The 16,464-nt window shown below is 31.9% G+C and overlaps 1 protein-coding gene across 1 annotated transcript in view; it reads right to left on the bottom strand.

Annotated features, from left to right (window-relative positions):
• LOC143044871 (proto-oncogene tyrosine-protein kinase receptor Ret-like) overlaps positions 1–16,464 on the bottom strand; it is a 77,517-nt gene that overhangs the window by 21,906 nt on the left and 39,147 nt on the right. The window contains exon 3 of the mRNA XM_076217088.1: positions 14,911–15,162. Within this exon, the coding sequence (XP_076073203.1) occupies positions 14,911–15,162 (252 nt within the window). The remainder of the gene's footprint in view (positions 1–14,910; positions 15,163–16,464) is intronic.

The following is a 16,464-nucleotide window of genomic DNA, read 5'->3' as shown; positions in this document are numbered from 1 at the left end:
CGTTACATAAATAACACACACTGTAGATCAAGATTACATGATTATCATAAAGATGAAAGTATTTATACATCTTTTCTAGAACAAAACAAAACAACAAAACCAAAACAAAACATAATCTAACGAAGTTATATGACACGATATATGATTTTATATTCTATCCTGTAAGAGAATTTGGACGACAGTTACAAAGTAAATTAAAAAAGCAATGTTTGACACTCCATGTGTCATCACTGTTATAAGCTGTTTGTATATTGTATAAACTTGAGTTGCTACTTGTGACACAAAATGTTACTGTAACTTTGTAACTTTTTTTTACATATATACAAAACACGCAATACATAGTTACGAGCATGTGTATGCAGGGTGAGAGTCTACTGCTACATGTAAATATGTCAGAGTCGCTTTATTATCACTATATGTAGGTGTGTATACAGTACGACGTTTATTGAACACGCACATTGCAGCTTATAACTGAACATAATCTAGACTGATTAGTTTCTGAAACAATAATTTTACCGTCAAAGCAATCTTTCTCTGGGAGTGAGTCAACTGTAATATGTTAACAGTAAACACAAGGGACACTCTTGCACGATATTACTTATAGTGAAGTTAATGCTGTCATCTGTCATAAAGATGAGTCCTTAATAACCTGACAATAATGAACTAATGAAGCTATGGCATAACAACTCGCGCTATTGGAAACATATTTTATGAGCTACCGCGAGACATTCGATATACAATATGCATGTAAATATATGAATACATTATTAAAATGATGTTGAAAGAAGTAATCTGTTTCCCTTAAGTAAATAAATATGGCGAATACTTTTTTGGTTTCCAGAGCATAAAAATTACATAACGTGGAAACTTAATTGTTTTATTATATAAGGATGTCTGCAGTCTCTGGTGAATAATGTTATTTATAAAAAAGAAAATGTTGTACGATTGACAACTCTCCAGGTTTACCAACGTAATAACAGCAAAGTTTTAGAATTAAATTTGATTGAAGATAGCTGTAACATCAAAATAGCTGGTGCTTCCTTGCATAAATTAAGGAAGAGGTTAGAAATACAACCACATAATCAACAGCTCAACATATAGATGTATCTCGGTCAACATGCAGACATCTATGATCCACATGTAGACATCTATGATCAACATGCAGACACCTATGATCCACATGTAGACATCTAGAGTTCAACGATCACTCTACGTTTGTCAATAATAGTCAGCAACTGATTTCGCAAAAAAACCTTATTTACATTTCAGTATAGCTTTGAATCGATTTATTTATGTCTTACGACTTTTTGTCAAAAGAACGACTTTTCATCACATAAATACCAAACGCTACTACTGAACAATAACGACGAGGGGGTTTATGAACGGTCATGAATTCCCATGCTTGCTTTCATATTTATCTATAAACCACAATTACATACCTTGTCATAGGTACCAAATATATCTTTCGAATATATGCGTCCGGCGTAAATATAAAAAATTCAATCCTGGTATCTATGATGAGTTTATTTATATGTGTACATATTCATTGATAACATATTAAGTATCTTCGAATATGCTTTCAATTGCCTCTTTTAAGAATGTCATATTGAGGCAATTTTAATGGATATCTATAAAAAAAAACATTTTAACTGGCTACTTTGACAATACTTCCGTGTCATTATTTTGTGTAAAGTACAAACAGAATAATATACTAAACTTTTTAAAATGTTTAAGTATGGTTAGGTGCTCGAATAACAATTGTGTTTAATCAAGTAGTTCTTGACATTTTAGTATTCCTATCGATGTTTCAAACCTTTGTCTTTCTGGTTCTTATAAGAATAAAAACTATATTATATTTTGAAATTAAATTCAGAGTAAGCATTTATCAGACCTAAATATCAAACAGAAATCGTTTCTTTCACATAATCACATAATGTTAAATGCGTAAATATGTATGTAGACTGTAACACAATAAAAACATGATCTGCTTATTACAACTTACACAGAACTTGCAATATCACCAGCAAAACGTCCCCTCGGATCAACAGTCTCTAAACATACTCTATTTAGATATAGGAAGATGTGGTGTGAGTGCCAATGAGACAACTCTCCATCCAAATAACAATTTAAAAAAAAGTAAACCATTTGAAAGCTTTTTACAATCAACAAAACAGAATCTAGTTTAGCTCATACAATCAATGTTCTTTCACTAACATCTTTTTGGCCTTTCTCACTTTTGTAGAATCCAGTGTCACTGATGAGTCCTTTGTAGACGAAACGCACGTATGTCGTATATACAAAATTTTAATCCTGGTATCTTTGATGAGTTAATTTCCATATGTTGCTTTGACGAAAAAAAGTCATCTTATAGACATTCATTTTTTTACATAAATAAGGCCGTTAGTTTTCTCGTTTGAATTGTTTTACATTGTCTTATCGGAGCATTTTATAGCTGACTATGCGGTATGGGCTTTGCTCATTGTTGAAGGCCGTACGGTGACCTATAGTTGTTAATGTCTGTGTCATTTTGGTCTTTTGTGGATAGTTGTCTCATTGGAAATCATACCACATCTTCTTTTTTATATTTAGGTCAATTGTCTATCAGCCTATTGTATATGAATGAATTTTGGAATCCAGAACACAAATTCTTGGACAGCTAAAACATTTCTGATATTGTAAAAAAAAGCTTTTACGGCAAAAAGAGTCATCTGTTAAGCATTAAGGGCAATATAATAGTCTATCAATAAACTTTATACGCACGAATTTTTCAATCAACAAACACAAAAATGTAGTTAAGCCGAAACATTTCTTATAATGTAAAAAGTAAGCGTTAGCTAAAAACATTCAACTGATAAAAATTAAGGTCAATAGTATATCAAATATATTGTCTGTTTGTTCTTTTCATTTTTAGCCATGGCGTTGTCAGTTTATTTTCGATTTATGAGTTTGACTGTCCCTCTGGTATCTTTCGTCCCTCTTTTTCAATTATCAAAACAGAATCTAGTATGCATTTTTTTTTACTCAGAATAACATTTCTAATATTGTTAAAAAAAATAAGCCTTGACGGAAAATAGAGTAAGCTTATAAGCAGAAATGACAATAGTCTATTAGAATACTTTATATGAATGAACGTGTCAATCAACAAAACAAAATCTTGTTTAGCTCATACATTTCTTTAGTTGCTTTGACGGGAAAAAAATCATCTTACAAGCATGAAGGTCAATAGTCAATCTACATATTGTATATGAATGAATTTTTCAATCAACAAAACGAATGTAATTAAGTAATCTATCAGAAAGGACATCTTAAATTAGGTTACTAACTAGCTATGTTATCACTTTTAGAACTTCATAACCATCCTTAATTTAACAAAGAACCCAACACTAATCTTGTTTAACGTGAACAGACGTTATATAAACAAAGCCTTATCCGTTTCTAATAATATTCAGTTAATAATCTAATTTTAGTTTCTCATTACTTTGAACATATAAGATTTCGTTGACTGAGAATGGGTGATTTGTTGGTTAACCTTTTTATTTCATATTATGTAAAAACAAAATTAAAGCAAATTCAGTGTTAAGGACATATTTATGTGAAATGATCATTAGCATGGTTTTTGATCAAATCTGAAAGTAAGAGAAGCCAAATTAGTATAATACCCAAAGATATTGATCGGAGACGAAAGGAGAATGCACAGAATAACCGAAATCGTCTAATGCCACTTTTGTCTGAATTGTAGTACATATATGTTATCTAGAACAACCGATATCATTCTGACCATATAAAAAACCACGAAACCACTATTGGACCATTTTTAAAAACACTACACAGAATTCTAAAGTCTGAGCAAAACAAACCCATTCAAATTCGTTGATGAACATAGATGCTCTGAAAAATCAACAGTTCTTTCGTTGATTATTTATCAATCTTAATCCGTATCAAATAACATTCAATATTTCCTAAAGGGCATGCAGCCAACTGATAACTTGTTTTGTCACTTGAAGATGTCAGTTCCTATACATAACTGATTCTATTTTAATTGACAGACAATCTCTTCAAAATCATTTACCATCAACAAAGGTTTAACAAACTCTATTCATAAATGCTCCGGCACTTCATCTCTTTTTCTTAAATTATAGAAGTTCCCTGATTAAAGCTCATGTCGCATTGCAGTATTTAACTTATAGTGAATAATACAAACGATTGACCTCAAGAGTGAAAGTTTATTGTTTCATGAAAGAACAAAACAACTATCTTATAAAGGCAATCCACAAAAGTAGTCAACAAATCAAAAAAGAATTTCAAAATGGTTTCTATGAATGATACTTACATCGAACATCAACCTGCCTCAAAAGAATTAAAAAAAAAAACTTAAGTGCATAATACAACATTAAATAACCTCAAAATACTCAAATAAAAAAACGTAAAATAACAAAACTACCCAATTTTGAGTAAAATTCTAAACGGAAAGTGTCTTAACAAATCAAAAGCTCAAACACATCAAACGAATGGATAACAACTGACATATTCCTGACATGGTACATGCATTTTCTCATGTTTAAATTATAGATTTAACATGGTTTAATTGTTATCTAAACCTTTCACTTGTATAACAGTTGCATAAAATTCCATTTTATTGACAACTGTGTGTGAACAAAACAAACAGACATAATACCGGTGAAAATTTAGATTTTTTTGTTCTTGTTCAACGCTTAATGACAAACATCTCCTGAATATCCAGAACGAAGAAAATTTTATTAATCTATTCTGTAGGTCAATCTGTATAGTTGGCGGATACAACACCATAGAAAAAAATGATTAATTTGATATGGACAGACATTTTGCCTTTCATCATGTTCTCAACTACTTTGAATTCGAGCGCCACTGTTGAGTCTTTTGTAGACGAAACGAGCGTCTGGCGTAAATACAAAATTTAATCCTGGTATCTATGATGAGTTTATTTACAAGGAACTTTCCGTTTTCAATTTCCTTGGAGTTTTGTATTTTTGTTATTTTTACTTTTTATATTAAGATAAAAAGTACTCCTCGTTAATCTGTTACAGTTTTTTTTAACACACAGAGAGGTCGACACTATCATTTTACGATACACAGGATTTACATGTATTGTCGTCATTTACAATTGACGTTGCAGTATGTTAAACTTTATAAATTTTGAACGACCGAACTGACGTACCTAATTCATCTAGGTTATACTGCCTAATGTGAAAATATGATTTTGATTTTTGGTGATTTAACGCCACTTTTAAGCAGTGCTGTTGGACTATTTCGTGAAGGTCAGATTTTATTGGTGGAGGAAACCGGAGTGCTGGAAGAAAACCACCGACCTTCGATAGGAAAACTGACAATCCTAGTCAATTATGTTTGGAGTTGAGTGCAGCCACACGAGCGGGGTTGGAACTGACAACCTCAGTGTTGACTGGCTAGTGATAACAGTAGTAGTACTACTTAGACCACTCGGCCACCGCGGCCCATTGTGAAAGTATGACCAAACGTGCTCATCCAATGAAAATGATTATAAAATTTCAAACGCGTGGTTTATATTGAATGTTAAAATGTTGTCGAACAGTAATCTATCTGTTTACATTCAGAATTATTAAAAAAATGTATCTGAAATGTGTTTTGTTACAATGTGTCTCGCACAACGCTTACACTGCTTATCCATTTAAAATGCAAATAACAAATAGTGATACAAAAATGAAGAATGGAAAATAGGCGTAATGACAATTTCATCCTACTGTTTTACTTCTACTATAAACACTCCTGTGAATATATTAAATTGATACGGCTCGTTACATCAGTAAATCAATTAACAAAATGCACTTTTGTACTTTCAAAATGGTATATAAAGTAAAATGATTTCAATGAAATTATAAAAACATATTGTAAAATGTAAAACAGGAGTTAATTTCACGCTATATTGATAAAATGTGTAGAAAAGGTACAGAAAGGTAAAACTACTAAGTCAGTATATGTACAGTCGGTAGTGTGATTTTATTTCATTCGAGGATCTTGTCAACTCTCTCTTATGATGTGATTAAAACAATCACATTTTACAAGTTAATTTTAATGCTATAGTTAAGCAAGGTGCAGGCATGCCACTTACTGATTTTAAACGTTTCATATACATGTTCTTCAGAATATATATCATACTTCTAGTCTCTAGACTTTGTTTGTAATAGCTAATAATAAACTCATTATAGATACCAGGATTGAATTTTCATATATACGCCAGACGCGCGTTTCGTCTACAAAAACTCATCAGTGACGCTCGAATAAAAAAATGTTAAAAAGGCCAAAAAAAAAAGTACGAAGTTGAAGAGCATGTAACAGGTTAATTATAGACAAAATAAACAAAAAATAAGATCTGCTTGGTATCACCTTATCTTTGGCAGAAGTGAAACGCCAAATATATCCAAAAAACATATGCTGTTATAGGTAACCGTATTGGCTGGAAAGTACAAGTATTGGACTTGATAAAACCCGGTTAACTCAGGTTTGCCTACACCGGTATGAATAAAGGCAATAGTGTTGACTGCTGTTCAACCGTCATTAATTGACTTAACTGAAAAAATCCAGATCCTGGTCACAAACCAAAACCGAGGGCAACACATCATTTATCAGAGAAAAAGAACGGAACAACAGAAACACTTAACAGCTTAAAAATCAAACAAACGCAAACATACATATAAACGAACTATTTTAAAACCATTCCTGACATGGTAAAGGACCTTAGCTATCCACTAATAGAATTGCATATTTGTTACTTTCTCACTATACCCAGCTATCAAAATGTGTTATCTTGTTAAATATCGTAATAGCCTTTTGTGTATAAAATTCCTTTTAGTCTAGTCCTGTTAATCAAAGCAACTAGTAGTTTTGATTGTAAAGACTTTATTGACAACGACATCTGAAATGAATGTGAATTAGATAATTAAGTTGCAGTTATGAATTATTCAAATAAAACAGACCGCAATTCTAAATTATAGTGATAAACAGACTACAATAATCACATCAACAAGGTCGAGTTTATTTATTATTAGTTTCTCCACGTAATAATTTGACGAACAAAGCGAAGAACTGGATTGTTCAAACGTTGTTGTTTTCCAAATGACACCATAAGTTAAGCATTTTCTTTGGCACTGTTAAGTGCAAAATATTTACATTAAAGTCTTTTCAATTTCAGTAAATTAGAGGCAACAGTGTTTAACTAATTGCATATCTCAAATAAAAAGAAAAAAATGAGGGTAAAAAAAACCGAGAAAGCTGCATAAACTCCAACAGGGGCGAAACTCTGTCGGTTTATAGATAAAGCGTCACCTACTATCTATGCATCACCTTCTAAAAGGGATCCACACGAAATATGATAGCCGAGTGGTCAAAGTAGTTCATCTAAAATATTTACAGCAATCACTAGCCTGTTAACACTTAAGTTGTGAGTTCGAAATAACGCATGTGGCAAGTGCGTTCAATCTGATTTTTATTGACGTGTAGTGCCAGGTTTCCTGCGTTAGGTCTCTTCCTTTATTCCGGTTGCCTCAATCAATAACAAGGGATATCACGAAGACTGCTAAAAGTAGCGTTAAAAACTAACACATAATCAATCATCGAATCAACATACTATCAAATTGTTACAAATAAGGAATAGAACACAATTTGTAAAATCACAGACCTTACCACTATTCCAGTATCTTATTATAGTTCGTCATAACTTATTGGTCAAATTAGAGTAATAAAATTGAGAATGGAAATGGGGAATGTGCCAAAGAGACAACAACCCGACCATAGAAAAAAACAACACCAGAAGGTCACCAACAGGTCTTCAATGTAGCGAGAAATTCCCGCACCCGGAGGCGTCCTTCAGCTGGCCCCTAAACAAATATATACTAGTTCAGTGATAATGAACGCCATACTAATTTCCAAATTGTACACAAGAAACTAAAATTAAAATAATACAAGACTAACAAAGGCCAGAGGCTCCTGACTTGGGATAGGTGCAAAAATGCGGCGGGGTTAAACATGTTTGTGAGATCTCAACCCTCCCCCTATACCTCTAGCCAATGTAGAAAAGTAAACGCATAACAATACGCACATTAAAATTCAGTTCAAGAGAAGTCCGAGTCTGATGTCAGAAGATGTAATACCTAGTGAGTAGACGAGCAAAACGTCTTCTGCTAAGCAAGCACCTCCTCTCATGTGAGTAATATCCCACAACCGTAAACAATGTCACTATGTGAGACCGATTGAGTGAATATGTAGGATCGATGCAAAATTAAAATGTATCTAATTGGACAACAAACCGAGATTTTCTTTGTAATCATGCTGGAGTTTTAATGCTAATCATTGTATACATTTGTACGTGAAATTGTTAATCTGTTTTAGGTGAAATGATTTGAAAACTTGATTAAATATATTACATATAGTACATATATTTGTATGTATATTCTTTCAACAGAAAAACGTACTGAAAGTTTAAAAAAGTTAATATGCAACAAGTGCAGATTAACTGCTACTCAGTTTTGCCTTAAGTTTAAGTATAATTTGTTCTTCAGTTGTGATATGTCTGCCCTCAGACATATATATCAATAAATCGAATGTAATCAATTTGAAGAGGATTATTTGTATCCATCTGTTTATCAAATTGCTTTTCAATCTTTCATTTTTTTAAATCCCTATAATACCTTCACATGCATTTCCAGTGCATAAAGGTATTAGAATAAGTAATCTATGTGACATAATAGGTTTTGAGATGCTATGCACTTACGGGGGTCTGAATGGGGATTCAGCATTTTTGCATTCTTTCATTTGGTTGGCAATTTTTCCCTTTTTTAATTGTTTTCTTATTGTCTCTTTTCGTAATATTAAGTAACAATCATTCTCTCTTTTTTACAGGTTGGTGGTATTTTCTTTTATTCTTTATCTTGAGACCCTTTATTTCATATTTTGCTCAATTCATACCAACACATTTATATTGACTGAACATAATAATAAAATGACCATGATCTGATTAGTATTTTGTCAGCTTCGAACAGTTTGAAAGAGATTTCCTGCAAAAAAACGGATAAATGGTTTTTCAAAATATTGTTTACTGTTATGCAATGAAATATAATTACAGTTTTCAGGAAAGACGCCTATATTTTTTCATAATGCGCTCAAAAAAACATTGACAGGTTTACAGTATTTCTCTCAACACTTTATTGTATCGAATATGGTTTTCTGAATAACATCGAAAAAGAACTATTAACGGAACAACATAATACAAGTTTGAAAGTAAAAGTACGCACATTAATTACAAATACAGAAAACAGTGATCAAATACACAATATATCTTGTGAACGATACATATAATGATCTACTATTGTTTGATATTACTGATTCAAGGAAAATGCCCTCGGGTACAAGGAAAAATAAGAAATTTATATTTCTTAACAGCCGACAAAACAGTGGACATATATTTATATCGTAAATAGACAACACAAAAAAAAACATCATTAAAAATTGAAATGTAGTTCTTATTTAACAATAATTAGTTTTCGGATTGGAAATGTCGTTCTGGACTCCCAGGAGACACATTTGATTTGGTTGGATAAGTAACATATATACACATACTAAGATACGGCCTAAATCTTTTGAACTCCGTTGCTTTTTCTTGTGAAAAAGATCAAATGTAAAGTTTATCGTGTATCAATATCCTAAACTTCGATTTATCTAAATCTCTTTTAACATGTAACAAAAATTCTTCCAGTTTGCATGATAAGTAACCAGTAAAACGAATTATATACTTCTTTGTTAACACACATGCAATGACTGATCTTAAAATACTGAATTCATTGGATCATATTTAAAAGTTCGTTCATTACGTTAAAAGTATAGTAAACGTGGTTCGATATAAGTAACGGAAATTAATTCCTATCGATAATTCAAATATATGTATCATAAAGAGCAAGGACAAAAACTGTTGATATGGTCAGTATCATATAATTGTATATATTCTAAAATATAAGGTAGTTATTGCAAACGAAATAAACACTATACAGTGTGAACTGCCTAATCCGACACCTGAGTATTCTAACATCCTGCTTTAACCGACACATTTTTCCAGTCCCAAAATATGACTATCCTTGCATAAAAACCTGAGTATTCCGACAACCTGCTTCATCAAACATATTTCTGGTCCCCAAGATAATACAGGTTACATTGTATGTGTTTTGTGAATTCGTGCAGCCGCCACACCTTTTGTAGAGTTTAGACATGAACATTTAAAAGAAAGACTTGTATTGCTTTGATAAACAAATTCCGTAATAAATGTATCTTGCTTAAAAAAACATGAAGCAAACCATAATGATCAATCAATGATGGATATGCAAAATCACAAATCAGTTCTATATTAGAAATGCTAGTGTTTTGCATTTTATTTTAAGAACTTTCACGTATGCTGCCATAAACGATAATAATAGTTTTCATAAGATATGTTTGATTACAGATTTTTTTTCAAGTTCTAGTTAGATGCGCATTCATCCACTTCTTTGTCGATTGTTTCCCTTTCGTGACTATGATCCGGTTGCTCTGTCATTAATATAAAATCTGAGATTTGATATTTTCTAAGAAAAGGGTAAAGGGAATGTAAAATTATGATTTGATATAATCATAAGAAATAGATATGGTTTCAGTAGCCATTAATATTCTAAAATCAAAGCATGTTTAAATACAAAGATAGAGCTAAGTACGCTTATCAATCGAATTTCTATCGTGTTTCAAATATTACGTAATTTACAGACTTTTTAAATATTCTAATTAATAAAAGATTTATTTGTATGCCGGAACTCAAGTGTCGGAAATCCGTAAATCAATTCAAATGCACATACTCTATAATTTAATATGTCATAGGGTACAATTTTCCATAGAAAGTCTTATACGCATATTTTGAAAGGTATTCATAGGTAATAACCTATCACAAAAACGTAAATTAGATAGATATTTTGAACGTACAAATTTCGATACTGTCCGAACCAAACCACTTTTTACCAGTCGAATGATACCACTGGTGACAACAATCAAATAATATCGATACCGACCGAATGATGGTAATTTAAACGAAAGTTAATTGGCTTGTGTATTTAACGCCGATTTCGTCACTGTTTGCTACATTGTGGTGGCACGCTTTAATTTGTATAGGAAGTCGGAGTGAACCACTGACCAGCGCCCGCGATCGCAAGGGAATATTGGCAAACCTCGGGGATGACAATATAAAAAGCACGTTTATACAATCCCGCCACCAAGGCTCCTTTTGAAGAATGAAAACAATTACCTCATATTATAAGCCTCTGTGACGTTACCTTGAGCAATCAGAACATTCACGTATCCTGGCCTATTAATTTTGAAATTTTCGAAAAACTAAGGATAACCCCAGGAATAGATTACCTTAGTCGTATTTGGCACATCTTTTTGGAATTTTGGGTCCTCAACGCTCTCCAACTTTGTACTTGTTTGGCTTTATAACTTTTTTGATCTGAGCGTCACTGATGAATCTTATGAGACGAAACGCGCGTCTTGCGTATTGAATTATAATCCTGATAACCTATTGAATATTTAAGACTGGCAACTACATTAAATTGTCTTAATATCTTGTGAAAAATCATAGACCGGCTCTAATTAGTTATTAAATTTATACTTCACAAAAATACATATACATTTACGAGGGCAACAGGATCATATCGTTTATTTCAAGATTTCGTTATTTTCAGCGTGTTTATAAATAAAGATTTAAGTTTTAAAAACGATTCGGTTACTTGTTTTGTCAGAAGTGAAACTGGCATATCATCTTAAAAGCCAGTTTCTACCTCTGACGAGTTTTTTAAAGTTCTTTTAAAAATGTTCCCAAATTTCGAACTTAAAATGTGCTAACAAGTAATACAATTATTAACGCACAACAAATATAAATAAAGGCAATAAGGCCGTTAGTTTTCTCGTTTGAATTGTTTTACATTGTCTTATCGGGGCCTTTTATAGCTGACTATGCGGTATGGGCTTTGCTCATTGTTGAAGGTCGTACAGTGACCTATAGTTGTTAATGTCTATGTCATTTTGGTCTTTTGTGGATAGTTGTCTCATTGGCAATCATACCACATCTTCTTTTTTATAAATAGTAGTATACCACTGTTCAATAGTCAAAAATCAGCATTGAACACAACAGTAGTATACCGCTGTTCAAAAGACATAAATCGATTGAGAAAAAACAAATCCGGATTACAAACTAAAACCGAGGGAACACGTCAACTATAAGAAAAAACATTGCAACAACAGAAACACTGACGCAACAACAACAAAAAAAAACAACAGAAAACGCATCTTCATTCTTTATATCATTACCACAGAATTGTATATAAACAAATACACCATCATAACGTTTACTGATGACATTAAAAGGATTTACTAACTTAATACCAATTAAATTAACTCCAGTATGCGTGACAATGTTATGATGCCATCATATATATTTACCACGCAATTAGGCTGAATTACCCAAAAGCCGAATATATGGTTCCATTATAGCTTGTCATTTGTAAAATCAAATTAATCATGTTAATGATAAAGAATTAAAAACTCATTTAATTAATAAATAATAACTTTAAAATTCCATTAATATATAAAATAATCAAATGACTTTTTTTTTTATTTAAAGCAAAATAAGGGATAAACAATAAAAGATAAAATTTGATACTGAAATAAATAACCTTTATTGATTCCTACTTGGAAAGAGGATATATTACCATATTTTCAAAAAGGGTTTGTGGGGAAATGTCGTCATTTTTTTTTTTAAACTTTCTTTAAAGCTTGTAATATGTTTGCAATTGTGTAGAGCTAATGTTAAATCTGTTTATTTTTTGTTTGTTTCATTTCATCACAAATATTAAGTTTGGCCAATTCCAGTATAAATAATGCGATCCTCGCTTCACGTTACTTGAAGCGGATCGATAATGCACCGCGATAGTCAAATTACCTTGAACGCGACGGTTCCCTATCCATCTTACCCGCAAATGTGTACCTCAAATTTACTTAATTAAGTATCAAATCACATATCTCATGTCTATTTTAATCAGACTCTTGCTAGTGTAAGTGAGGGGGAAAGATAACCTGTGCGAAAAAGACCCACCAATCCATTTATCATATTTCGTCTATCAAAGGTGTGAGTATTGTTAGTTAAAGAAGATGAAGTAACAATTGCCTTAAAAACGAACAGGCATTCATATAAGTTCTTAGTGTCGGTGTTATTAGTTTTATTGCCATACAAAAACTACAATCAAAATCAGAAGTCGCTTTAGCATAAGCTCCTAATTTCTTTTAATCTCGACATGTTGTTGATTGGTTCACTAAACGACCAAATATCTGATGCTCATTTCACAACATCCATTTCTCAAAAGATAAATGATGAAATAATACATTGGAACTTATACATTTTCTAAGTAAAATTGCAATATTATGAGTGTGAAATCTGATTCTTCGTGATAATCCTTATCATTTAAGAACAAGACAATACAATGGGAGAAATGTAAAATTTTTCAGTATCATATATCTAGTAAAAGAAGGAACGACACACCAATCAAATAAAAGAAGAGAAACAAATCAACTGTGCGATAAATTCATCATCGATACCAGGAATACAATTTAATATTTACGCCAGACGCGCATTTCGTCTACAAAAGACTCATCAGTGACGCTCGAATCTAAAATGTTATAAAAGGCCAAATAAAGTACGAAGTTGAAGAGCATTTAGGACCAAAAATTCCTAAACGTTTTGCCAAATACAGCTAAGGTTATCTATTCCTGAGGTAGAAAAGCCTTAGTTTTTTTTCAAAAATTCAAAGTTTTGTTAACAGTTAGTTAATAATTATGAACATATCCATGATAACCCAAGTCAACACAGAAGTGCTGACTACTGGGCTGGTGATACCCTTTGGGAAATAAATCTCACATGCAAAACCAGGTTTATAGCATAATCTCCGACAAAGTCAGTAGTTCTATAATATCGAGTGATGTGTCATAATTAAAGACGAAGGAAATTGTAAAAAAAGGATCCAATAAATGATTATTTGTGAAACGTTATTTTGTAACGGTTAAGTTTTGATCTGAGCGTCACTGATGAGTCTTATGTAGACGAAACGCGCGTCTGGCGTATTAAATTATAATCCTGGTACCTTTTATAACTATTATCTACGTCATAATTAATCTTTCGACGAGAACGCTTATACCTACATTGCTCATATTTTTTTAACAACTCTCAATGCTATATAAAACGGAAAGTTGAACATGGGAAATTTTTAACAGTAAAACTTGATGTAATAATATTCTTTTTTTTGTGTCGCAATTTTGTCCATGTTTTCATCAACACATGATCAATTTATGGTTTAATGACATTTGATTTGCATTGAATTTTGGGCATTAGACTACTACTGCTTCAAGATGCATCGTGCTTTTCCGGTGCATTTCACTAAATTTAATAATCTATAAATTGATATAAGGTGTAATTGGGATGTTTCAGATGAATGTTTTCCTCACACATTGCATGCCTCAAATCATTGATATGTGACATGTTCCCTTAGGACACATTAATGTTTCATAGATAGCCGCGAGATTCAGAGCATGTATTTGTGACAGCTAAACTGTTATCTACAACTTTTGGAAATTCATAAGAAATTAAAATCATATCGTCCCGAGATATCAATTGCAACTGCATGTATTGACTTGCACTTAATCATCTACTAGCATTAAGTAATATTTTATTGCTGTTTCGTTTCCTGTATCAAGGCCTCCAATCCAAATTACATCGTCCATTATGATTAAGCAATAAATGCTAAATAACAAATTTAACATTTTCATAAGCTGCATACTTACTGTTTACTAAAATGTACTCTCTTGTGAATCCGTTATTTATTCCTGAATATACAGATAACTTTCCTAATACGGACTTCAAAACGTTTTCTGTAATCGTAAAATTCATAAGAGTTCCATCAAAGCACAAAAGGTTCTTTTGATCTGAAGACACTGAAGAAGGGTCACAGTTAGTAATCACATCAGCAAGAGCAGTTGTTTCCTTTTTAAGTCCATCTTCTGTGCATGTTGCTTTGACTATTAAATCATTAATCCCTAAAACAAAGATAAGGTCATTTTTTACAATTGAAGAACAAATGTTCAAAATTAATCATTCAACAGTCTAAATCAAATAGGTAAACAGTCTTAATTCTTTATTATTTTTGTAATCTGACAGTATTTGACAAATTGATATTTTCTCATAAAATGCATTGAAGCTGTAGCATATTCTTTTCTAAGCTGAGTAATTTTTGATAAGCTCAATTTTCCCAGCAACTTAGCATGTTGTTATAAAGTGAAACAAAATAATGAAACGTTTGAATTGTGCGTGGAATACATGGATGTACTAAGTACAATTTTTAGGTTTTTGTTATAATAAGTACGACATATTATATCATATGCTGTATGACATAAAGATCTGCGAATAACGTTCCAAGCCTTCAAAATGGTGACTTACTGTCTCGTTACTGCACATTAGTTGTAAATAGTATCCTTGTCAACCTCACTACAAGCATTTACACGGCCGACACTCGGCTAACCGAGAGATTGGTCGGTTAATCTATATTGAGTATGCGGCTATATGGGCGATTGGTCTGTTAATCGGGTTGGTTATACGTCTGTTAAGAGTAAAACGCTTAATTTAATGTTAAAATCTATTAAATATACAGAATTTTGGCATGTTATAAGAACCAAATCAAAAAAAGAAAAGTGTCTGACAAAACGATATCTATCATAGAACATTTTGCACTTGTAAAAACATTTCTTAGTCTGCGCAGTTTTCAGTAAAACTAAAAGGCGTCGCGCAAGTATGTATTATTTATGCTTAAATACGCATAGCAATTTTTTTAATAAAAGGCGAAACAAACAAATTTAGATATCATTTAAAGGACAAAAAATAGTACTGTGGTTCTAAAAAATAAATTGACATTAGTAAATATTTCATAATTGTAAAATAACGTGAATAATACCACGTTTTAGTGAAAATTATGGGAATAAAGTCTGTTAATGGGTTGGACAATTGAAATTGTGTCAGTTAAGAGTTATTTAGCCACGACAATAATTTTGCTACCTTTATATTTTCCCCTTGAAAAATTTAAGAATGAGATGTTCCTGAGTAAACAAAAATGACAATACGGTGCCACAGTATACTAGAAAGAGTATTTTTATTTTGACTTTCTTTGCATTTTATTGAAGGGTGTGTCACTTCAATATAGCGTGATATGGATTGGCCTCTGGAATATGCATGAATGTTTTATTGACGTTTTCAATCAGCCTCAATTTTTGTGTCTGTTCGAAGTAGCACGTTCTCAATTCCGACTGAAAGTGTCTTTCTAATACAACACAGGGTACACATAACGT

Source organism: Mytilus galloprovincialis, chromosome 9 (genome assembly GCF_965363235.1).
Source record: "Mytilus galloprovincialis chromosome 9, xbMytGall1.hap1.1, whole genome shotgun sequence".
NCBI classification, from domain to species: Eukaryota; Metazoa; Mollusca; class Bivalvia; order Mytilida; family Mytilidae; genus Mytilus; species Mytilus galloprovincialis.
This window is presented reverse-complemented; position numbering and strand designations above follow the sequence as displayed.